Below are 25,922 nucleotides of genomic sequence, written 5' to 3' on the forward strand. Positions count from 1 at the left end.
TCTCCAGCACCACATATATTCCCCTGAGCACTGCAAGGAATAATCCCTGAGTATAGAGCCAGAACTAAGCATGGAAAACCATGAGATATGTCCCCACCCCCTCACCCCCAGCACAAAACACCCACAAAGTAAAAAGTGGACTGATTTAGTGCAGTGTGAGGAGGGAAGCAATTATTCACAATACCATACTAAGTGAGCACCACAAATTCAAAGTAGTGCGTTATGATAACATACCTTACAAGTGTAAAACTATAATTCTAGAGCATACGTGCTATAAAGTCATGTTACTGAAAAAATTAATTTTAATTAAAAATTTTCAATTAACAGTGCTATGGTGCTGCCAGTAGGCCAACCTGTACCTGTGGGGTAAGTGCAACAGCAGCCTGATGGTGCCTTCAGGCTTTCTGGTACCCCAAAATTGCCTCTGTGCCTTTGGCTGGAGCCCCACAACTTGGGTCGAAGTTTACCAAGAAATTAAATTGCCAAAAGTTAGATATGTGCGAGCCATGCCCACAGACTACCTCCAGATCAGCTATACAAGCTCATTGATTTGCCTTCTTTCAGAGACCCATAAATAAATCTCAAAAGAGATCAAAAGCTGCAACTAATCTTGGACCAGTGCATAGCTGGACAGACTGGGGTAAATGGAGGTGGGGTGCGTCAGCCTAGAGCCTGCCTAAGCAGAGCCCCTAGCCTCCCCTTGCTTCTACAATCCAAAATCGCTGCCATACCCCCAACTTGACTCCACCATCTCAGTATGAACCTCACCAAAATAAAATCTGCTGAAAATTTGAAAGTTTTATGTCTGAAATCTCCAGGCTTTCTCAGAGTTGGAATGGGCTACCTCCCCCCCACTTCCCAATATTCCTGGAACCACTGGCAGTCACCCCCATGAAACAACTCCAGTGCCACCATGTAAGCTATATTACTGGCCTTGTTTCAGAGACCCATAAATAAATCTCAAGAGATCAAAAGTCGCAGTTAATCTCGGACCTGTTCATGGCTTAACAGACCGGGGTAAATCAGAGGGAGCAGGTTAGTCTGGTGCCTGCCCAAGCAGAGCTCCCAGAAGTCACTTGCTCCCACAATCCAAAATCACCACCATATCAAAGGCATACAGATAGGAAAGGAAGAGGTCAAGTTATCACTATTTGCAGACAATATGATACTATACTTAGAAAATCCTAAAGACTCTACAAAAAAGCTCCTAGAAACAATAGGTTTGTATAGAAAAGTGGCAGGCTACAAAATCAACACCCAGGGGCTGGAGCAATAGCACAGCGGGTAGGGCGTTTGCCTTGCACACAGCCAACCCAGGTTCAATTCCCAGCATCCCATATGGTCCCCCAAGTACTGCCAGGAGTAATTCCTGAGTGCATGAGCCAGGAGGAACCCCTGTGCAACACCAAGTGTGACCCAGAAAGAAAAAAATATCAACACCCAAAAGTCCATGGCTATTCTATATACAAATAATGAAAGAGAAGAAAGAGATATTGAAAAAAAAGTTTACAATAGTAGCTCAGAAAATAAAGTACCTTGGAATCAGCTTAACTAAAGAGGTGGAGGACCAATACAAGGAAAGTTACAAAACACTACTTCAGGAGACAAAAGAGGATTCTAGGAAATGGAGATATATCCCCTGCTCATGGATAGGGAGGATTAACATTATCAAAATAGCAATACTCCCCAAAGAACTATACAGATTTAATGCGGTCCCTATCAGGATACCCATGACACTTTTCAAAGAAATAGACAAAACACTCCTGAAATTCATATGGAATAATAAATCCCCACAAATAGCTAAAGCAATCCTTGGGAAAGAGAAGATGAGTGACATCACCTTCCCCAACTTCAAACTGTACTACAAAGCAGTAGTAATTAAAACAGCATGGTATTGAACTAGAAACAGACACGCAGACCAATGGAACAAGAGTCAAATATTCTGTCACAGACTCTCAGATATATGATCATTTAATCTTTTATAAAGGAGCAAGAAATGTTAAGTGCAACAAGGAAAGTCTCTACAACAAATCGTGCTGGGAGAACTGGACAGCTACCTGCAAAAAAGTGAACTCAGACCTCTAACGCCAGGCACAAAAGTCAAATCAAAGTAGATTAAAGACCTCAATATCAGACCTGAATCCATAAGGTACGTGGAGGAAAATGTAAGCAGAACTTTCCATGACACTGAAGCTAAAAGCATCTTTAAGGGTGAAACACCACTGAACAGTGGAAACAAACTTAAACAAATGGAACTACATTAAACTAAGAAACTTCTGTACCTCTAAAGAAACAGTGATCAAAATACAGAGAGAGCCCATGGAATGGGAAAGAATATTTACCCAATACTCATCTGATAATGGATTAATATCCAGAATATACAAAACACTAGTAGAATTGTAGAAGAAAAACAACCCTAACCCCATCAAAAAATGGGGAGAAGAAATGAACAGAAGCTTCCTCAAAGAAATACAAATGGACAAAATGCACACAAAAAACTGCTCTACATTGGGGCTGGAGCGATAGCACAGCGGGTAGGGCGTTTGCCTTGCACGCGGCCGACCCGGGTTCAAATCCCAGCATCCCATATGGTCCCCTGAGCACGGCCAGGAGTAATTCCTGAGTGCATGAGCCAGGAGTAACCCCTGTGCATCGCCGGTGTGACCCAAAAAACCCAAAAAAAAAAAAAAAACTGCTCTACATCACTAATCATCAAGGAGATGCAAATCAAAACAACAATGAGATATCATTTCACACCACAGAGACTGGCACACATTCAAAAGAACAAAAGCAACCAGTGTTGAGTGTATGTGGGGAGAAAGGGACACTCCTTTACTGCTGGTGGGAATGCTGACTGGTCCAGCGTTTTTGGAAAACGATATGGGCATTCCTTCAAAAACTAGAAATTGAGCTTCCAAATGACCCTGCAATACTTCTGGGAACATACCCCTAGGGTGCAAAAAAGCACAGTAGAAATGAAATCTGCACCGTATGTTCATTCCAGCACTGTTCAAAAAAGTCAGAATCTGTAAACAACCCGAGTGCCCAAGAACAGACAAGTGGTTAAAGAAACTTTCTATACAATGGAATATTATACAACTGTTAGGAAAGATGAAGTCATGAAATCTGATTATAAGTGGATGATCATGGAGAGTATCATGCTAAGTGAAATGAGTCAGAAAGAGAGGGACAGACATAGAATGACTGCACTCATTTTTTGGAATACAAAATAACATAATATGCGATTGACACCCAAGGACAGTAGAGACAGGGCCAGGAATATTACTCCATAGTTGGAAGTCTGCCTCATAAGCTGGGAGAGAAAGCAGCTGGAATAGAGAAGGGATCATGAAATCAATGATGGTTGGAGGGGTAATTCTGGAAGGGAGATGTGTGCTGCAAGTAGAAAAAGGACCAAACGTGATAGCCTGCCCAAAAGGAGAGAGAGAGTACGAGGAAAATTGTCTGCCATAGAGGCAAGAGGAGGTATGGGATTAGGGTGGGTGGAGGGACTTCGGACATTGGTGGTAGAAAATGTGCACTGGTGTTCAATCACTGTATGACTAAAACTCAAACATGAAAGCTTTGTGACTGTATCTCACAGTGATTCAACCCTCGGCCTGACTCCACTGTCTCAGGACAGACCTCACTGAGACATAATCTGCTGAAAATTCTAGATACAGGTTTTGTGACTGAAATCTTCAGGCTTTATTGGGGTCGGATAGGCTAACTCCCACCACCTCCCTGTACTTCCGGAAACCTCCTCAGTCACATCCACACCTAAAACTGCTACCCAGTTAAAAAGCTATTAAAGCCTTACAGTCCCAATAAAAATACTGAATGCCCTGAACAAACACCATGACTTCTTAGTACCTTATTAAAAACCATAATATTAAAAAAAAAAAAAGGAAAAGAGAGAGAACAAGAAGGAAAGTGCCTCCCATAGAAAAAGGCTGAGGGTGGAGGTGGAGTGTTGGGAGGTGCTGGGAGTGAAATGGAACATTAGTGGTGGGAAATGTACACTGGTGGAGGAATGGGTGCTGGATCATTGTATGACTGAAACTCAATTATGAACAGCTTTGTAATGGTCTATCTCACAGATATTCAATTTAAAAAAATTTTAAGTAATGTGGAATTTATGCCCACTTCAATCAGCTTAATCAATGGCTGAATAAATAGGAGTACTATAACATTTAAAAACAATTTTTTAAATTCTACTTAAAAAAAAAAACAGTATGTGTCCATAAACTGCTGAAAGTTCTTAACCCAGTAACAAATTTTGAAAGTCATTCTGGAAGTGTAAATGAGGACAGAGGAAATGTTCCTGTTGTATTCAAGGCCAGGATTCCAGGGAAATAGGTAATTGCCTGGGATATAATCTAAAAAATAACAATCTCTGTGGCTTCAATAAATTCATCATAAGAATCCAAGAGGGGCACTGATGTTTCAAAAAGTACTCAAATATCAAAAAAAGTCAGCTGCAAAATTTTTTGATAGTATATGATACTCTCAGACAAATTCAAAAGGTATCTCTAATGTATACATGCATGTATAAAATCTCTCAAATGACTTCTAAAAAATTTCTAAGAAAGTCTCTGGGGAGAGGACACAGTGGCTGGGTGCATAGGAGCAGTACTTTAAATTTTTTTCAATTGATAGTGCCAGAGTAATAGTACAGCACGTAGGACCTTGACACATGGCTGACCTGGGTTCGTCTCTAGCACTCCATATGGTTCTTTGAGTCTTGCCAGGAGTAAGCCCTGAGCACAGAGTCAGGAGTAAGCCCTGAGCACTGCTAGTTGTGACCCCAAAACAAAGCAAAATAAAACAAAATTTTTAATTATTTTAGCATGTGCATAGTATCTGTTTAATAAATTAATTTAAAAATTGTCCAGATCTACAGACCCTAGAATTCCTGGAGTGCATGACCATATATGTGGTCACGTGCAACACCTCCATATCCCACAATATAGATAGCCCGGTAGGAATTCACAAAATTAGATGGAAAAGAAGCAAAGAAGCTAAGCTCTTAGACAAAAAATAGACAAAAATTTACTATAGACAAAAAATAGTAACAACAGAAGGCTCGACTAGCAACAAACAGCTTAATAAACCCTCAGTGATTAATGACCCCATTGAGAGAAGATGTTTCACAAAATTGACTGAAGTATTGTTTTTAAAATTTCATTAGCCATTTGGTTGTAACAAGCAACATAAAACAAATTATTCTGTGCTGCTAAGAGTACAGGCTTGAGGGATGGGTTGGAAACTGGGGAGAATGGTGGAGGGAAGGTCACGTTGGTGGTGGGACCAGTGTCAGAACACTAAATGCCTGAAACAACTGTATTATATACAACTTTGTAAACCATAGTTTTAAATAAGGCAAAAAAAAATGGGCAGTGGAGGGACAGAGCAATAGTACAGCAGGTAAGGAGCTTGCCTTCCATGCAGCTGACCTGGGTTCGATCCCTGGCACCACCTATGGAGCTCCTCTAGCAACCCAGCAAGCCCTAAGTACAACCATGTTTGACCCCCAAACAATAAATAAGTAAAAGTAAAACAAGGCAGTAGCCAATAATTTTTAAAGAATATTTTTCTGAACAGCAAATTATATGCCAAGATATTTTTGCCATTATATGCCAGGATATTTTTGTTTTGTTTTGTTTTTGGGTCACACCCGGCGATGCCCAGGGGTTACTCCTGGCTCTTCACTCAGGAATTACCCCTGGCAGTGCTCAGGGGACCATATGGGATGCTGGGATTAGAACCGGGGTCGGCCGCATGCAAGGCAAACGCCCTACCCGCTGTGCTATCGCTCCAGCCCCTGCCAGGATATTTTTGTCATTACAGGTTGTAAAGTAGAAAAAACATGGACCAAAGAATCAAGAAAATCATTTTCCCAAGCAATGCTCAGAGGCCTGGAGTGATTTTGAGCCAAATAGTACAGTTACAGGACCCAAGTACGTGGTACTATTCAGAATCTTCATGACAGGGGAAACCAGGGCCACCCCAGCAGTGCTCAGACACTACCAGGAACACACCCTGCAGTGCTTTGGTGGAACCAGTTAGTGTGTGTGAGGCACTAAACCAGTCAGACATATGCAAGGCATACACCCTAACACCAGTACTGTCTTCCCATTCCTCAAGCAATTTTAACCCCACTCCCAACAAATACGTGGCACAAGAAGAAAATAACCGGTGGAAATCTAAAAAAAAAAAAAGACTTGTTCTTTGTAATATCGTGCAAAGTGACCATCAAAAATGCATAAGGTGCTGGAGCAATAGCACAAATAGCACAGCGAATAGGGCATTTCTCTTGCATGCAGCTGACCCGGGTTCAATTTCCAGCATCCTATATGGTCCCCTGAGTACTGTCAGGCGTAAATCCTGAGTGCAGAGCCAGAAGTAACCCCTGTGCATTGCCGGGTGTGACCCAAAAAGGAAAAAAAATGCATAAAAACAGTGGGCCTGAGCAATAGTACAGCCAGGAGGGTGTTTGCCTTGTATGCGGCTGACCTGGGTCCAATCCCCGGCATCCCATTATGGTCCCCCAAGCACCGTCAGGAGTAATTCCTGAGTGCAGAGCCAGGAGTAACCCATGAGCATCACCAGGTGTGAGCCCAGAAAAGCAAAAGAAAACAAAGCAAAAAGAAAAAAAGAAAATTCATAAAAAGAAACAAAAGAATGCAAAGAAAGGAAGCCAATACATTCTTTTCACCACAGTAACTTGAAATGAGAAAATTTAACCTAGAGGGTATTGATTAAAACCTCAGAATCCATGATGTGTACTGAAAGTTACATTCTGACTCAAAAAAAAATGAGTCTTTTTATGAGATGACACAACAATAAATTAAGCTAAAGGCCAATTGGTATAGAGCCTAAATGGCCTACATATAAGGCCTAAGTTGAAGTTTTCTACGTAAGTATTATGAGTCTGAGGAGTAGACAAAAATGCAATTAAGTCAAAGTTATCCATGTCCCAGAGGAGCCTGGGGCACAGAAGAGAATTCAATAATTTGTCAGGTCTCCCAAAACTATATTATGTGCCTATTCCTCAATATAACACTGGGCATTGTTATGAAAGATGATCAAAAATCCTTGATAAGCTTGTTGATATGTTGATGGGCAATTCCATGGAACAGCAACATGGCACTGTTAAAGAATATTAAGAACCAACAGTTCTGTCCTTTCAAAGTATGGCGAGGAATTCTGGTTCTCTTAGAGACATTGTCAGAATCAATGATTGAGCTACCACTGAATACATGTGCTCTTAAAAGATACTTATACTAGCTGACATTAAAAGGTGACAAAGGTCTCTAAAAAATGATCTTCTGATAGAAAGGAGTTATCAACATGGTAACTATTGTCAACCAGAAAACAATGTAGAAAATAAATTACTGAGAGGTCACAGGCCCTTCTTATAGCTGAGTTTCCTCTATATCTGAAGCTGTGGACACAGGTTCAATCCCTGGCACCTCAAATGGTCCTCCGAGCCTGCCAGGAGTGACGCTTGAGTGCAGAGCCAGGAGTAACTCCTGAGTATCACTGGGTGTGGCCCAAAATAAAAGGAGGAGGAAGAAGAGGGATGAGGAAGAAGAGGGATGAGGAAGAAGAGGAGGAAAAAAAGAGAAAGAAGGAGGAGGAGGAAGAGGAGGACTCGTGCATGGAAGTGAATGGTTTAAGATGGCAACTAATAAAATTATAGGAAATAAGAGGAATATTTTAAAATAGTGCAGATTAATGATATAGTAAGTCTAATGATCTAACAGTAGTGGGAAGCACTAAATAACTCCCTGCTAAGTAAGAATCAGTGAGAAAACGGATCACCAGGAAATATAATGTTAAGAATTGAAAAGGAATAAAGGAGAGCTGGAGAGATAATACAAGAGTGCTTGTATCACCCATCCCAGTTCAAATCTCCCACACCATATATGGTTTCCTAAGCTTTACCAGGGGTCACTTCCAAGCACAGAGCCAGAAATAAAAGAAAGGTAAAGAGCCAGGGTACAGAAGAAAGAAAAGGAAGAAAGGAAAACTCATTTCATATAACTATGGTTCTTCTGTAAATGTTGGTAAAAGAAGTCCTTCTGAAATTAGGGATGGTCAAGTAAGATGTCATTGCTTGGTAGTCAAGCAGTGTATTTCTGGATGTTTAATCTCCACTAGCATGAGTGTGAGTCATATCCAACTGTTGAAAACTGATTCATTCCTTAAGGACAAATTTTAAACAATATGTTAAGTTATGCCCTATTTTACTAGTTAAAAAAACTGATTCATATTCAGGAAACTTTAAGTTATGACCTAATATGCCACTATTTATAGGCAATATTGAAAAAAAAAATCAACGAAACGAACCCCCCCTCCCAGACAAAAATTTCTTTAAAATACCAATGGTGGACTAGATCTCAAAAATATAACTATATTACAAATATATCCCAAATCTTTTGATTTTTAGATATAGTAATTGATGAGGAGAGATATATAAATATCACCAGAGAAGGAAACACAAACTTTAAGAATTTAAAATTCTCTATGTTGTGTATGCAGGAGCCGTAAGTTTATTCCCAGCACTAAATGGTTTCTTAACCACCACTAGGAGCAAACACCAAGCACTGAAGCAGGAGTATTACTGGGTATGGTGTGGTCCAAAAACAAAACTAAATTTTCCATCAGGAATTATTAAGACTATTGAACTAAACTATGTCCGCGTCAAAGCCACCATTGATCAGTTAAATTTCAAATCCAAACTTGTAAGTTTATAACTTGCCTGTACATTGTCAGTCCTAGGATCATTTTTAATAATGACAGAAAATTTGGAAAGTTGAAAAAAAAAAAAGAAAATTAGAATCCTACTACTGAGAGTCACTACCTAAACTGATTGTTTTTTCTCTTTATAAACCCTACTGTGTTTTCTTGGATTTGCTTTAAGGAAATGGTATACAAGACTGTATTGTTGGGGTACAATTTCACATCTCTTCAAAATGTATGTTCCCATATTTCCTTGGATATTTTTATCCTGTGACTATGTATATACAGTTTTTAGATTATAGAAATATTACTAAGTTAGGGTACTATTATTAAATCACTTGTATCACTTGTCATCCTGTTGATCTTCAATTTGCTCGAGCGGGCACCAGTAACATCTCCATATCACATGCTCCCTATCACGTGCTAGTGTAGCCCAATGGTATCTGCTCGCTAAAGGAACACGAAGAGCCTCAAACCATTCTATCAGGGGTTTGTTTTGTTTTGTTTAATTTTTTTTAATTTTATTGACTCACTGTGAAACAGTTACAAGCTTCCATGTTTGGGTTACAATTCCACAATGATCAAACACCTATCCCTCCACCAGTGCACATTCCCCACCACCGATATCCCCAGTATACCCACCCTTTCCCATCCTCCCCCTGCCTCCATGGCAGACAATATTCCCCATACTCTCTCTCTACTTTTGGGCATATGGCTTGCAACACAGACACTGAGAGGTCATCATGTTTGGTCCATTATCTACTTTCGGCACACATCTCCCATCACAACTGATTTTTCCAGCCATCATTTTCATAGTGATCCCTTCTCTATTCCATCTGCCTTCTCACCTATGCTCATGAAGCAGTCTTCCAGCTACGAAGCAATTCTCCTGGCCCTTGTATCTACTGTCCTTGGGTGTCAGCGTCATGTGATGTTATTCTATACTCCACAAATGAGTGCAGTCATTCTATGTCTGTCCCTCTCTTTCTGACTCATTTCACTTAACATGATACTCTCCATGTTCAGGGTTTTGATGAAGAAGTCTGACCATCTTGTAGGTGGGTGGCCACGAGGTCTTTTGACATCCTGTTGAATCCAGTCGGTAACAGCTCAAGTCCAGTGGTTGTCGTCTCTAAATCGCATTACCTGTCTGGCCCATCTGATTTTTGATGCCTTGCAAATGAGACAGCGTCCCTGATTCTTGATCGTTGACGGAGGTCAGAACTCCGGATTCCTCCTCTCACTTCAGTGAAACGTTATACTCCAAACATAACAATTTCTCTTTGGGATACCCGAATAGCGTTCTCATCCTGTTTTTGTAAGGCCCAGGTCTCTGAGGCGTACATTAGTGCAGGAAGAACGGTGGAGTAGAAAAGATGTGCCCGGAGCCGGAGGTTCTTTGTCCTCTTAACCACTTCTTTGACACTCTTGAAGGCGTTCCACGCTGCTCTCTTCCTCTGCGCAGTTCTCACACCAAGTCATTCCTCATGTTTAGTTCTCAATCCTGATACACATAGCTGCTGCATTCAGAGATGTTTGTTCCGTTGAGAGCAAATGAAATGTCAGGGACTAGTTGGTTTTTCATAAACATTGTTTTGGTGAGATTCAGCTGCAGTCTGACCTTTCCAACACTCACGGTCAAAGTCGGCCAGCACTTGTGCCGTGTTTGGTGTTTGGAGTTATTAGAATGATGTTATCAGCGAAGCGAAGGTGGTATAGCTGCCGACCATCTATCTTCACTCCCATTCCTTCCATTCCAATATATTATTAAATATATATTAATATATTTTATATTGAAATATATATTAATATATTTATATTTATATTAAAATATATTTTCTATATCTTAAAAATATTTAAGAGTATATTAACCATCACATGGTAATGCTGCACACATTTCATTATTCTTACAATATCATCATCATCAATTAACTACACACAAGTCTGTTTTTGTATGTCAAATCATTTTCCTTGAATACTGCCTAGAAGTGAAATTACCATGTTAGAAAAATTATACTAATTTACACATACCAACAGTATATATGTGTACTCATCTCATCAAATTCTTGCCAGATGCTGAATCACATTTGATTCATTTTTCAACTGAAAGCAGTGATACCATCATTGATAATACAGTGGGTAAAACAGGGAGGAAAGTAAACATTTGAAATTTGAAAATAGTACCAAGTTGTAGAACTTAGTAGTCAGAATGACTGTCTGGCAAAATAATGTGCTACTGCATTCATTGACAAGACAGAAATATCTTACTGGTGAATAAAGTTTTAAGGCATTAGATTACTTAAGAGACATTTAAGGAATGATTATATCAATTTCTTCAGAACTTCAACTTCTGGTTAAATTTAGTCCCAAGCTAAAATAAAAGCTGACATTATACAGTTCGTTTCAAATGAGATTTGCATCAAATATGCAGACCAGATTGCAGAGCCTAAAAATATCTCTGTAGATTGAGGAGCAAAAATTACTCAAATATGGAAGTGATGGAGCGCAGATTAAATCTGCAAAGGTAAACACGATGTGCTGGGATTCAAACAAGCTAATGCAGACTTCTCTTGATGGTATATGCCAATAAACCTCAATAAAAGAACTGAGGAACACATCCCAAAAGATGGTATAGTCCATCTCTCTTTTAAGGAATATATAAAACCAGGTCTGATGTTGTTTGTTTGTTTTTTAAGTTCTAGAAGGGACATAATGGGGTATTAAGCAGGTAGAAAGAATGGTTGCAAACAAAAATGGAATGATAATTACTAGTAGGTAAACAGTCTTTTATAAACAATGCTGAGACAATCGGAAAGCCACATGCAAAAAGTCACATGTATTCACTGTACATACAAAGTCAAACCTCTGACCAGATCCTTAAAAGAAACCAAAGGCAAAAATATTTGGAGGAGAAGCCCATGTATAGCTAAAACTATCTCAGTTGCAAAGCACATGCTTCACTATTGTGAGGCTGCAGATTCCATCCCAAGTACCAATCTACATGCACAAATGCAACTGGAAAATACTGCTCTTTGGTAATCCCCAGAGTCATGAGAAAGTATTTGATCCTGGTACAATGCAATCAGACAAATGCATGCAACTCTAAGAGTGAAACTACTGGAAAGAACCACAATCAACTGTGCAAACACTGTAAAGTGTATGTGGCATCCAGTCATCACAACAACAATAAAAGAAAAGGGAAGTGAATAAACAAATTCATTTTTAAAAGATATTGTAGAACCGGACTGGAGTGATAGCGAAGCGGGTAGGGCATTTGCCTTGCACATGGCCGACCCAGGTTCAGTTCCTCCGTCCTTCTTGGAGAGCCCCGCAAGCTACCGAGAGTATCCCGCCCACATGGCAGAGCCTGGAAAGCTGCCCGTGGCATATTCAATATGCCAAAAAAAAACAGTAATAAGTCTCAGAATTTGAGACATTACTGGTGCCCACTCGAGCAAATCGATGTGCAATGGGACAACAGTGCTACAGTATAGTGCATTGTAGAACCATCTTCCCATGTGCAATGGGACAAAGAGAACAAGTTTTCTCATTTTTTTAATAACACAAACAGGTTAAGAATTTTTCAGACCTTCAAGGTCTGGTTCCTTTTTGCTTAGTTATTCCTTCTTTAGCACTCTCCTTTTATATTTTGCATTATAGCAAAGGAAGATTCAAGCTATGTTTATTATTCTTAGAAATATCTTCAAATATTCAATTTGATCATTTAAAAATACGATCTTGGGGGCCAGAGCGATAGCACAGCGGGTAGGGCGTTTGCCTTGCACGCGGCCGACCCGGGTTCGATCCCCGGCATCCCATATGGTCCCCCAAGCACCGCCAGGGGGTAATTCCTGAGTGCAAAAAGCCAGGAGTAACCCCTGAGCATCGCTGGGTGTGACCCAAAAAAAATAAATAAATAAATAAATAAAATACGATCTTCCACAAAACACAAGCCAAACTGATTGCCACATGATAACAAGAATTACCTTTCTTGCAATTTCTGTTAAACTATTCATTTTAATCAAGGCTTTTATCTAATTATCTTCATAGAATTCTTGTGTTTTTCTAGCATGCATCTCAAAAATTTTCCAACCTTTGTTCATCACCCAATTCTAAAACTACTTCTGTAGGATAACATAACCTCAGGTAGTTTAGGTTTATTGGGTTACTCCCGTTACAGTGCTCCTATTCCTCTTTGTTTATTTGTAGCTTCTTTCTTAGTGTTCTGTTGACTTGTGAATAACGTTTTTCTCTTCTCCTTGAGTCCTTTGCATAGTTTATTCATAGCAAGTCCTTTTTGTATGGACACAGGAAGACCTAACAAATGTTATGCTTTTGTAACCTGGGAGTCATTTGACTCTACATGATATTTTCCTCCAGGGCATCTGTTCTCTTGACCTAAGCCTCAGCTGCCCTTACTTCCTAGCACCCCCAAAAGCAGGGTCCAGATGAGGGACAGAACGGACCCAGGGCAAGCGGTGTGCTACCCTGGCATCGAGATGGGCCTGGCCAAAGTGCCTAATGCTTAACTATAAGTTAAGAGCTTGATGATGGACAAATGCTGTCATGATCCAAACAGTGATAACTAGATTTGGACCCTGCTAGGGTGAGGAATGATTAATCTGGCCTGAGTGCTGTGGTCTGAGCCTGTGGCAAGATGTTGCCAGGAGAGCTGCCTTGCAAACCTCAATGTATCTCTTGCTATGTCCATACAAAAATAACTAGTATTAAGATGTTAATAAGTGTTTGGACTAAGGAAAAGAAAAAAACCTTAAGAGTCAGGAAGGGCTTTGGAATGCCCTGCCCTCAGGAAGGGCTTTCTTATGTTGATTTTGCTACCAGGCTGGGTGTAGCCTAAAAGGCAAGGTGGGAGAGAGAAGGGGGAGGAGACAGGGAAGCCAGGGAGAGGGAGCAGTTGATCCAGAGAGAGGATGGAGCTGGGAGTGCGGGAGATGGAAGATTAAAGATTGAATAAACGGTAACTAATCAGCAACCAGCTTGGTCCTCGTTCTTCCTTCGCCTTTCCTTGACCACAGGCTGTCCCGATCCAGTCCACACACTGCAGTTCCAGAGCACCGAACGCGGGTGGTGAGACAGAGCCACCCGGAGAGCCCGCAAGTGCACTCGCCCCTTGGCGAGCTTTGATTTTTTACATACTTCCACATTTTTAGGTGTTTTAACAGCACTCCACAACTTGGAACCAAAATCTACATTCATCTCCCCAAGCTGCCATAACAAAATACCACAGTCTCAGTGACTAAAACAACAGAAATTCATATCACATAGTTTGAAAAGTCAGAAAACACAAGATCAAGTTACAGGAAACATGGTTCCTGGTGAAGGCTCTCCTCCTAGCTTCTAGTCATAATTCCACAGAGAAATCTGTTGAAACTCTACTTCTCTTTTTTTTTTTTTTGGTCTATATTCTATTTTCAGCGCGCATCTCCCATCCCGTGTGGGTCCTCAAACCACACTTTACCTGGTGTTCCCTTCTCTATGCAAGCTGCCCCTTCCTCCAGCATGTGTGGCCAGCTTCCAAGCCTTGGAGCCAAACTCCTGGTACTTATCTCTACTATTCTTGGGTGTTAGTCTCCTATTCTGTAATTTTATATTCCACAGATGAGTGCAATCTTTCTATGTCTGTCTCTCTCTTTCTGACTCATTTCACTTAGCATGATACTTTCCATGTTGATCCACTTATATGCAAAGGTCATGACTTCATCTTTTCTAATAGCAGCAGAGTATTCCATCGTGTAGGTGTACCAAAGTTTCTTTAACCAGTCATCTGTTCTCGGGCACTCGGGTTTTTTCCAGATTCTGGCTATTGTAAACAGTGCTGCAATGAACATTCGAGTGCAGATGTCATTTGACTGTACTTTTTTGCCTCTCTGGAATATATTCCCAGGAGTCGTATTGCTGGGTGAAATGGGAGCTCAATTTCTAATTTTTTGAGAAGCAACCATACTGTTTTCCAAAAGGGCTGAACCAGTCGGCATTCCCACCAGCAGTGTAGGAGGGTCCCTTTCTCCCCACATCTACTTCTTAAGAGGGCACCAAGCCTATCAAATTAAGGACACTTTCTTATATGTCATTTAATATTCATTACTTCCTAATAGGCCCTACCTCCAAGTGTAGACATTTGGGGGTTAGGTTTCAACATTGTTGAGGCAATGCAATTTAGTACTTAGCAATGTATTTTATATTTTTCATTTATTTAGTCGCAATGAAATTACAAAATTTTCATAATTGGGTTTCAGGCATACAATGTTTCAACAACAATGCCTTCACCAGTGTCCATTTCCCTCCACTAATGCCCCCTCACCTGCATTTGCCTCCCACCCACCAGTCTGCTTCTGCTAGAGGTACTGTTTTTGAAAAATAAGATTTTGCAATCTAGTTTACAGTACTGTTGTTGATAGGGTTTCATAAATACAATCATATTTCAGCACTACCTCCTTCTGGTTGAATGCTTCCCTCCACTATAGATGTTGTTCCCTCACTGTCCTATCCCTTAGCCCCCTCAAGGAGCAAGTATGCATGTATAGAGCCAGAGAGATAACTCAAGCTGGAGTGTAGGGCCAGAGCGATAGTAGAGTGGGTAGGGTGTTTGCATTGCATGCAGCTGACTCAAGTTAAATCCCGGGCATCCCATATGGTCCCCCCAAGCAACGCCAGGGGTAATTCCTGAGTGCAGAGCCAAGAGTAACCCCTGAGCATCGCTGAGTATAATGCAAAAAGAAAGAAAAAAAAGCTAGAGTGTATGCTTTGCATGTAGAAGATCTAGGTTCAATCCATAGCCAGGAGTAGCCCTGAGAACAAGCCAGAAGTAGTCCCTGAGTCCTCCAGGTATGCCCTCCAATTTTTAATGCATATACACTGAAACAGAATAGCAATCACATCAAAATCAAGTAGCACTGAGAAAAAATAAAGATGAAAATGTTATATACAGGGACAGAAAATAGCACAGGAGTAAGGCCTTGCCCCTGTCCATCTAAACGTTGGACATGGAAGTCTCCAGGTGGACAATTGCACAACAAAATTGACCACATCATATTCAATAGAAGGTTTTGCCTGACCGATGTTGCTGTTGTCCCAAAATTCCAAATAGGATCGAACCACCATCTCCTTTGTGCAAAATTCTACTTCACAGAGCAGGGAGAAAGATCTCCAAAGTTTAAGTTTAAGAAGAGAATTCTCAGAATGACCACCAACTGGGAGCTCCTTGGCACTATTGTGGCAACGTGGGAAGATGCCGTCCTTGACAACGTCGATGAGAAATACGATCGACTGGTTCATTACCTTCAGGACTGCGTGAAGAATGCCAAGAGTGGGAAAGCCATAAACAGACACCTGTCTTTGGAAACTCTCAAGCTCATTAGCCAACATGGTTTGGCATGAGCCTCACATCTCAAGCTAATGTCGGAATGCACAAAGCTATAAAGAGAAGTGATAAAAGAAGACCTCAAAGAGACAAAAGCAGCAGTGTTGGCCAATGCAGCAGAAGCCGGGAAAAGTATTTGCATCGCTTGCCTGTCCTTCACCAACCACAAGACCAAGATGACTGCCCTCCAACATCCTGATGGATCTATCACATCTTCCAGAAGGGCAATGGAGAGGATTATTCACAACTTCTACTCAGATCTCTTCGACAGCCATGTCCACCTACCCACATCCCAAATTCCACAGGATGGATATGTCATTCCCAACATACTCCCTTCCGAAATCCATCATGCCATTTCATTGGTAAAGACGCATACAAAACCCAGTCCAGACAAGGTCAGACCCGAATACCTGAAGAATATGCCGCCAGTACTCGTCAATACACTGGCTTGGCTCTTCACACGCTACCTGTCTATATGCAAGGTTCTGTCCCAGTGAAAAACTAGCAGGACCGTTCTATGGTACAAGAAGGGAGACATCCACGACATCAGCAACTATTGCCCAATCTGCCTGTTGTCCATTGTCTACAAGTTGTTCACTCGAGTCATCCTGAATAGAATAGGTAGAACACTAGATAAAGGACACCATGCGAGCAAGCTGGGTTCCAAAAAGGATTCAGCACAATCAACCATAATCACACAGTGACCACCAAGCTTATTGAAGTTTTGTGAGAGTTCAAGATGCCACTTTGTCTAACATTCATTGATTTAAAGAAGGCCTTTGATTCTGTTGAGACTGAAGGAGACATCGAAGCCCTAGCTAAACAGGATGTTCAAACTCAGTACATCAAGATCCTCATCGAGCTGTATTACGGATTCACCACCAGGAACCATTCTACAAGGAAGTCATCATTGACATGAAGAGAGAGGTTCAGCAGGGCGATACCATTTCACCGAAAGTCTTCAGTGCCATCCTTGAAATCGTCAAGTGATAACTGGAATGGGAAGGAATGGGAGTGAAGATAGACAGTCGGCAACTACACCACCTCTGCTTCGCTGATAATATCATTCTAATAACAACAAACATTAGCCAAGCAGCACAAATGCTGGCTGACTTTGACCGAGAGTGTGGAAAGGTTGGACTGCACCTGAATCTCACCAAAACAAAGTTCATGAAAAACCAACTAGTCCCTGACATTCCATTTGCTCTCAATGGAACTAACATCTCCGAATGCAGCAGCTATGTGTACCTGGGTCGAGAACTAAACATGAGGAATGACTTGGCACCAGAACTGCGTAGGAGGAAGAGAACAGCATGGAACGCCTTCAAGAGCATCAAAGAAGTGGTTAAGAGGACAAAGAACCTCCGGTTCCAGGCACATCTTTTCGACTCCACCGTTCTTCCTGCACTAACATACGCCTCAGAGACCTGGGCCTTACAAAAACAGGATGAGAACGTTATTCAGGTATCCCAAAGAGGAATCTAAAGAGCTATGCTTGGAGTATAACATTTCACTCAAGTGAGAGGAGGAATCCGGAGTTCCGACCTCTGTCAACAATCAAGAATCAGGGACGCTGTCTTGTTTGCCAAGGCATCAAAAATCAGATGGGCTGGATACATAATGTGATTTAGAGACGACCACTGGACTAGAGCTGTTACCGACTAGATTCCATGAGATGTCAAAAGACCTTGTGGCCACCCACCTACAAGATGGTCAGACTTCTTCATTAAAACCCTGAACAAACGGTTTGAGGCTGTTCATGTTCATTGATTTAAAGTACCATTCTCGATACCATTTGCGAGCAGATACCATTGGGCTACACTAGCACGTGACAAGGACGAATGGATATGTTACTGGCACCCACTCGAGCAAATCGAAGACCAATGGGAGGACAAGTGATACAAGTGACAAGTGAAGGCCTTGCACATGACCATCCCAGGTTCAAACTTTGGTACTACCTGTGATTCCCCAGCACCACCAGGAGACTTCCTTCAACAAAGCCAAAAATAAGCCCTGAGCACAATGAGGTGTGCCCCTGCCCCAAAAAAAGCATATACATATGCACAAATAAACAAAAAATGTTATATTTCATATACTATTAAAGTTTCTTGAAATTGTATTATTCAAAGTTTAATTTTCTAAAAGATATTTAATCTTATGAATATTCTAATTTAGTGTTTAACCTTAATCATTCTAAAATTTTGCTACTCAAATAATTTTACAATGAACAGTTCACATGTAATCTGTTACTTTACATTTAATATCCTTCATAGAAAAAAATTTTTCAAAAATTCTAAGGTTATAAATCTTTTTGACACCAAAGGTTATAAATCTTTTTAAGAATCCTAGCACATACTGCCAAGCCCGTACTATTATAGTTATGTCTGTAATGGGCATGTCCTTTCAAATTAATGTTTTTGTATTCTGACGTAGATGCTAACTGGGAAATTCTTAATATGGACTATATAACAGATAATGTTGTGAATTACTGTTAAATTTCTATATTCGACAATATTTTGGTGATATAGACTGTCCTAGTCCTTAAGAGAATGTTCTGGGGCCAGAGTGATAATACAAAGGGTAGGGCATTTGTCTTGCACATGGCCAACCTGGGTTCAATCCCCAGCATCCCATATGGTCCCCCAAGCACCGCCAGGAGTAACTCCTGAGTGTAGAGCTAGGAGTAACTCCTGAGCATCACTGGTGTGACCCCACCCAAAAAAAAAAAAAGAGAATGTTCTGATGTCATAAAATCTGAAACTTACATTCAAATGATTCAGAAAATATGTGTGTACTTTGTGTATATGTATTTAAAAACATAAAAGATGAGAAATGTGGGTCCGAGCAGTAGCACAGCAGGTACGGCATTTGTTAATCCAGTTCAATCCCTGGCATCCTATATTTTTCTCCCAAGCACCATCAGAAGTAATTCCTAAGAGAGCAAGGAGTGCCTCAGAGCATCGGGAGGTAAACCCTCTCCCCCTGCAGAAAAGATGAGCAGTGTAAGAAAGAGAGGAGAAAAAATGCAGGAAATAAAGTGTTAATCATTACATCTACTAAAGAGCAAATGGGTCCTAATTGAACTGTTCTCTAAACTTTTCTGAGTTGAAAAGTTTTCAAAATAAAAATATATGTGGAAGTAAGCAAAAATAGGAATAAGCTATTCATATAAAATGTAATTGAATTAATAAACTTTATAATGATTGCTTTTTATACCTTTCTGCCATGTTAGTATTTGTTATTTAATCATTTCAACTGAATTTCATCAAATGAGTCGAGAATGAATAGGATGTGAAATTGTAATAACTCCATTCAAATTTTCATTAGCAGTCCTGGAACATGACTAAAAGATTGTAAAGGTGAAAATTATTCCATTATAATGATTTTGAAATAAATTCATATTCTTCTTCTCTATCACTGTCACTGTATCACTGTCATCCCATTGTTCATCGATTTACTCAAGGAGGCGCCAGTAACGTCTCTATTCATTTCAGCCCTGAGATTTTTTGCAGCCTCTTCTTACTCATTTTCCCCAACAATTGGAGGCTCTTTTCAGGGTCAGGGGAACAAGACCTGTTATTGTTACTGTATTTGGCATATCGAATACACCACGAGGAGCTTGCCAGGCTCTTCTGTGCGGGCGGGATACTCTTGGTAGCTTGAGGGGCTCTCCAAGAGGCCTTTATATACATGAATATATATATTTCCCTTTATATATGTGTATATATATTTCCTTTTATATATGTATATATATTTCCCTTTATATATATGTATATATATAAAATTTCCCTTTATGATGATGTGTCGCAGCTATGTTCAGGAATATGTTCACTCATGTGTAAGGCTCAGCCCGAGCATGTGGAAAGTGGCCTGGAGTGTGGCAGCAGTTGGGTAGTGGAGGTCGGCTGCTGGGGCTGGGTCCCTAGGATGGGGAGGGCTCTCACCCACCTCCCTCTGGGTCACCCCTGGTTCGGAGTCCCTCCCTTCCGGGAGAAGCAGCCATGAGTTCTGGAGGGTGGCAGATGAGGAGATTATCTGGTGCCTACAGGAGGTGGCTTATGGGTGTGACTCCTGAGTTGCTGGAGATTGGGGTAAGTAGGCAAAGGATCTCTGCTCCGGGGTCCCGTTGAACCCAGAGTCCAAGATCACAAAGTTCCGCACTACCTTGGTTCTGTGGGACTTCGCTCATGCGTGAGGCTCGGCCGGAGCATGTGGAAAACAGCCTGGAGCGTGGCGGAGGTTGGGGAGTTGAGGTCGACTGTCCATAAGCCACCTCCCGCCGGCGCCAAATAATCTCCTCATTGACCACCCTCCAGAACTCAGGGCTGTTTCTCCCGGGAGGGAGCATAAAAATAGGGCCCCCTAACCATGCCACTGGATTCCACACGAGGGGTGCCCCAGAGGGGGGCAGGTGAGAGCCCTCCCCACCCCAAGGGACCCAACCCAGCCAGCGGACCTCTACTCTGCTCTATCATGATCCTAAATACTTTATGAGTTATAGATCTAAATAGCTTTTGAAATATAGTAATAAGTAACAAGAAAAATAGATTCTCTTTAAGTAAAAAAAATTAATTTTACAGTTCCCAGGACCTTAGACATTTAAGAGATATATGCTCCAATACTGAGATACTTCCCTGAACCATTAAGTAAATGTGAATTTTTTTTCTTCCTCTTCCCCTTGTTTTTGTTGTAATGACCAGGGATGGCACACTTAGCTGCAATTCTCACACTCTTTATTTGCAGTGCTCCCACATAGTTGGTTCTTATACACCAGAGACCACACATTTTGTTGTGGTACCAGGGTACTGAGATCACATTTAGCATGCAAGATGATGCCAGAGAACAAACCCATGACTCTAATGTCATAAAGATAGCACTCTACCATTGAACTACATCTCCAGCACAACAGAAGGAAAAATGTGAACTTCTGTCATTGGTCTTTTATCAAAAAGTAGAATGCAGAATGGATGGGGCTGGAGCGATAGTACAGCAAGTAGAGTACTTGCCTTTCACATAATCAACCCGAGTTCAATCACTGGCATCACATACAGTCCCCTGAACACCACCAGGAGTGATTCTTGAGCACAGCGCCAGGAGTAATATTGAGCACCACTGGGTGTAACCCAAAATCAAAACAAAGGTGTTCCTTCCCAGAAACAACATGAATTAAGTAGTTTAATAGTTATTCAAGGAATGGATTCAGATGGTCTGTATTTAAATATTACATTACCACTTACTGCCTATGAAATATGCGGTAAATTATTCAATCTCTTTATATCTCAGCTTCCCCATCTGAAAAGTGAGGACAAAAGTAAAAATGTGTCTTTGTGATTTGTGATACTTAATAAGTTCATTTATTTTAGTTCTAAGATTTACCATTGACATCCTATAAGACCTCAGAATATTTAACTGCTATGTCTCTTATTCCTGGTATCACTACAATAACTATATGACCATCATCACTTTCAACAGCAATTTGCATTTGCCTGGTGCATTTTTTTTAAAAAGAAGAAAGGTTTGTACCTTCTGCTTGCTGCTCCACTACCCCAGGTGAGGCTGATAACACTGGACGTATTCCAGAATAAGAGACAGAGCCCCTCTCTATTGAGTGGGTCCCAACAGCCTCCACATCCAACCTCTACCATAGTAAGGGTCTACACCACAGCTTCTGCCTGACCTTGCTGCTCCACCATCCAAGAACAGACAGAAAAGACAGAAATCTCCAGCTTAGTCCCTCAGTATTTTCTGGGGTGGAGGGGCAGGAATAGTTACAAAGACTCACCACCAGCACAACAAGAACGCTAGAAAACAAATGGGGAAAACATGTAGAAGACCACAGCTTGATGCAAGAAAACAATTGTCACTAAAGACATAAACCACACCAGTAAATCCTCAGGCAGTGTCTTTAGTGACACTATGATGAAGATGTTCAATGCGTTCAAAGAAACAGTGGCACAGATAATCAGAAAAGCACAAGAAAACATGAGACTCAAAATTTTTAAAACTACACAGAAATGCAGAAACAAAGAACATGGTAGGTGATTAAAAAGAAGTCATAAAAGCGGGCTGGAGCAACAGCACAGCGGGTAGGGCGTTTGCCTTGCACACAGCCAACCTGGGTGATTTCTGAGTGCAGAGCCAGGAAGAAACCCATGTGCATTGCCGGGTGTGACCCAAAAAGCAAAAAGAAAAAAAAAAAAGAAGTAATAAAAGCTTTGAACAGCAGAATAACAGAGCTGAGAAAAATATCAAGGAGCTCCAAAAGGAGGAGGAAGGAACTTATAGGAAACAGCAAAAGGTAGAAGATAGCCTAAAAAGAAATGAACAGCAGACCAGAGAACTATGGAATGAGTTCAAGAGGAACAATATAGTAATCATTAGAGACCCTGAAAAACAGGACTGCAAATGTGATAAAGAAACAATAGTTAAAGAAATCATTGGTAAGAATTTCCCGAACTTGGACTGGAGCGATAGCACAGCAGATAGGGCGTTTACCTTGCACCCGGCCGACCCGGGTTCAACTCCCAGCATCCCATATGATGCGCCCTGTGCATTGACGGGTGTGACCCAAAAAGCAAAAAGAAAAAAAAAAAGAACTTCCCGAAGTTGAGGATTATAGGCACTGAGATCCAAGAAGCCCAAAGAGTCCAAATGAAAACAGACCCAGTCAGGAAAACTTCAGGACATATTATGCTCAAAATTACAAAATCCAAAGATAGAATATTTAATGCAGCAAAATCAAAAAAGATACTTGTATACAAAGAAAAGTCCAGTAAATGTACAGCAAACCTGTCAAATGACACTCAATGAGCCAGAAGAATATGGAAGTATACAATACAAAAACTCAACAAAATGAACATCTCATCAATAATATTCTTTTTATTTTTTTTTTGCTTTTTTTTTGGGGGGGTCACACCCAGTGATGCATAGGGGTTACTCCTGGCTCTGTACTCAGGAATTACTCCTGGCAGTGCTTGGGGGGACCATATGGGATGCTGGGAATCGAACCCGAGTCGGCCATGTGCAAGGCAAATGCCCTACCCACTGTGCTATTGCTCCAGCCCCTCATCAAGAATATTCTATACAGCTAGGTTATCATTCAGATTTGAGCTTCATGAACAGGCTTCATGGACAGCTGTTGCCTACAGCTTAGGGAATTCGTAGCCTTGAAACCAGTTTTGCAAGGAGCATTAAAAGAGTTTAAATGCTTAAAAAATCATTTAAAGGACAGTTAGAAGACAGGAGAAATTTCCCATCATGAGGCATTGAATAAGGCACTCACTGATAGTGCATATGGTTATCTTTTACTAGATTAAGAAAGGTTAAATCCATCAAGACAAACTGAGTTTTATTATTTTCTGATAATTTTATTTGACATTCTTTTAAGTTTTATTGAACCACATAACATGAAACAAATTTGTTATATGCCTACAAGTGGGTAGGATGGTGAGAGAGAAGGAAACTAAAAGTTGATGTAGTGAAGGGGATATTGGTGGTGAGACTGACATTGGAATACTGGATATCTGAAACAACTCTATTACGGACAATTTTGTAAATTGTGGTGTCACAATAAACATTCCTAAAAAAAGTTTAGCATTTGATACCAAAAAAACTATACAAATCACACACACACACACACACACACACCCTGGAGTAAATCTCTTTCAAATAAAGAATAGACTCCAGAGCAATCCTTTTCTGTGTTCTCAACTGTTTGGAGAGAAACTGAGAAAGTAGTAGCCAAACACAAAGAATAAATTTCTCACTACAAGAAAAAAATCTGTAGGGTCAAAGAGGAGATAGTATAATGGGTAGGGTGCTTGCCTTGCACACGGCCAACCTGGGTTCAACCCCTGGCATCTCATATGGTCCCCCAAGCACCACCAGGAGTAATATCTGAGCACAAAACCTGAATTTGCACATTGCCAGGTGTGACCAAAAACAAAACAAGACAAAAAAAAAAAAAACAAGACTGTGTGGTCTGAACAAATTAATCTCAGGAGAAATGTACTCAATCATTCAAAAAAAGAGGGGGGGTTAGTTGGGGGGGAACACCTCCCAGCAGTATTCAGGAGTTATTCCTGGCATTGAGCTCAGAATCAACCCCTGGCAAGACCATATGTAGGGGCAGGAATCAATCAGGTCAGTCACATGCAATACAAACACTTTACCCCCTTAAACTATCTCTCAGCCCTCATCAAACATTATTAAGGCTTATTATTTACTATACATCAGGTATTAAGCAAGATTCTAGGGTTATAAAATGAAAGAATGTCTGTGCGATGGAAGAGAGAAGGGATCACTAAGAAAATGATGGCTGGAGGAACCAGGTGGGATGGGAGATGCATGTCAAAAATAGATAATGGACCAAACATGATGACCTCTTAGTGTCTGCGTTGCAAGCCATAATGCCCAAAAGTAGAGAGAGAGTATAGGGAATGCTGTCTGCCATGGAGGCAGGGGGAGGGTCAGAAAGAGGGGGTATACTGGGGATATCGGTGGTGGGGAATGTGCACTGGTGGAGGGATGGGTGTTTGATCACTGTGTGATTGTAACCCAAAGATGAAAGCTTGTAACAATCTCATGGTGATTCAAAAAATTTAAAATATATATATTATTTAAAAAATGAGAGAAAGAAAGAAAGAAAGAAAGAAAGAAAGAAAGAAAGAAAGAAAGAAAGAAAGAAAGAAAGAAAGAAAGAAAGAAAGAAAGAAAGAAAGTCTGTGCTTTTTAAAAAATTATCCTTTTTAAATTTTTTTTTATCCTGTGCTTTTTTAAAAAAAAATTTTAAAGGTATGCTGGGGGAAAAGGCAGCTCAGATAGAGAAGGGAACACCAAGTAGAGGATGTTGGGAGGACCCATTCAGGTTGGAAGATGCAAACTGAAAGTAGACTATAGACCGAACATGAAGGCCACTCAATACCTCTATTGCAAACTACAACACCCAAAAGGAGAGAGAACAAAAGGGAATGCCCTGCCGCAGAGGCAGGGTGGGGTGGTGGGGGATGAGATGGGGGTGGTGGGAGGGATACTGGGATCACTGGTGGAGGTGAATGGGCACTGGTGGAGGGATGGGTAAACGATCACTGTATGAGTGAAATGCAAACACAAAAGTTCATAAGTTTGTAACTGTACATCACAGTGATTCTCTAATAAAAAATTTTTTTAAAAATTGTCCTTGCAAAAGAAACATACATAGATAACAGCAAGTAAGATGTATACTGGGTACTAAGAGCACACAGAGGAAAGATACATATGATAGATCTGGAGGAAGGAAGAATCAGAAGAAAGATTTTCTAGAGGTGATGCCATTCAAACTAAGGCTTAAAAATAGTAACAGATAAGTGGAGAGAGAATGGAAAAAAAATCATTCCTTCTGGAGTAAATGCTGGCGAATGGAGAAAAAAATCTACAGGTACCACTGCCCTGTAAGACAAGAAAAAAATAATAATCTCTTCCTAAAGTTAATGGGCAGACAAACACTGGAAATACAGGTTGAATAGGTAAATTTATTGGCCATATTTGTTTATAGAGCATATCTATACCTTTCCCAATTCAAAATTAAAGCACAATTTGGAGAACAGAGAGAAAACTGTGGTTAGGACAGATTCAGAAACAAATTTCTCACTCACAACACTGGGCGGCAGCAGTGGGCAATGGCTTCTTCTGGTTTTCTTCTTGAATAGAATACTAGAAGCAGAAAGAAGGGGAAAAAGTGTAAGAGATCCAAATAAAGAGAGGAGATCATAGATACCCATTAACATGTTTAGCATCTGACTGGTGAAAGACTTTC

At 40.7% G+C, this 25,922-nt stretch overlaps 1 protein-coding gene across 1 annotated transcript in view; it reads right to left on the reverse strand.

Moving 5' to 3' along the window:
* UNC13B (unc-13 homolog B) overlaps positions 1–25,922 on the reverse strand; it is a 223,837-nt gene that overhangs the window by 133,287 nt on the left and 64,628 nt on the right. Inside the window, exon 7 of the mRNA XM_055136355.1 lies at positions 25,762–25,819. Coding sequence (XP_054992330.1) covers positions 25,762–25,819 — 58 coding nt within the window. The remainder of the gene's footprint in view (positions 1–25,761; positions 25,820–25,922) is intronic.

Source organism: Sorex araneus, chromosome 1 (assembly GCF_027595985.1).
Source record: "Sorex araneus isolate mSorAra2 chromosome 1, mSorAra2.pri, whole genome shotgun sequence".
Classification (NCBI taxonomy): Eukaryota; Metazoa; Chordata; class Mammalia; order Eulipotyphla; family Soricidae; genus Sorex; species Sorex araneus.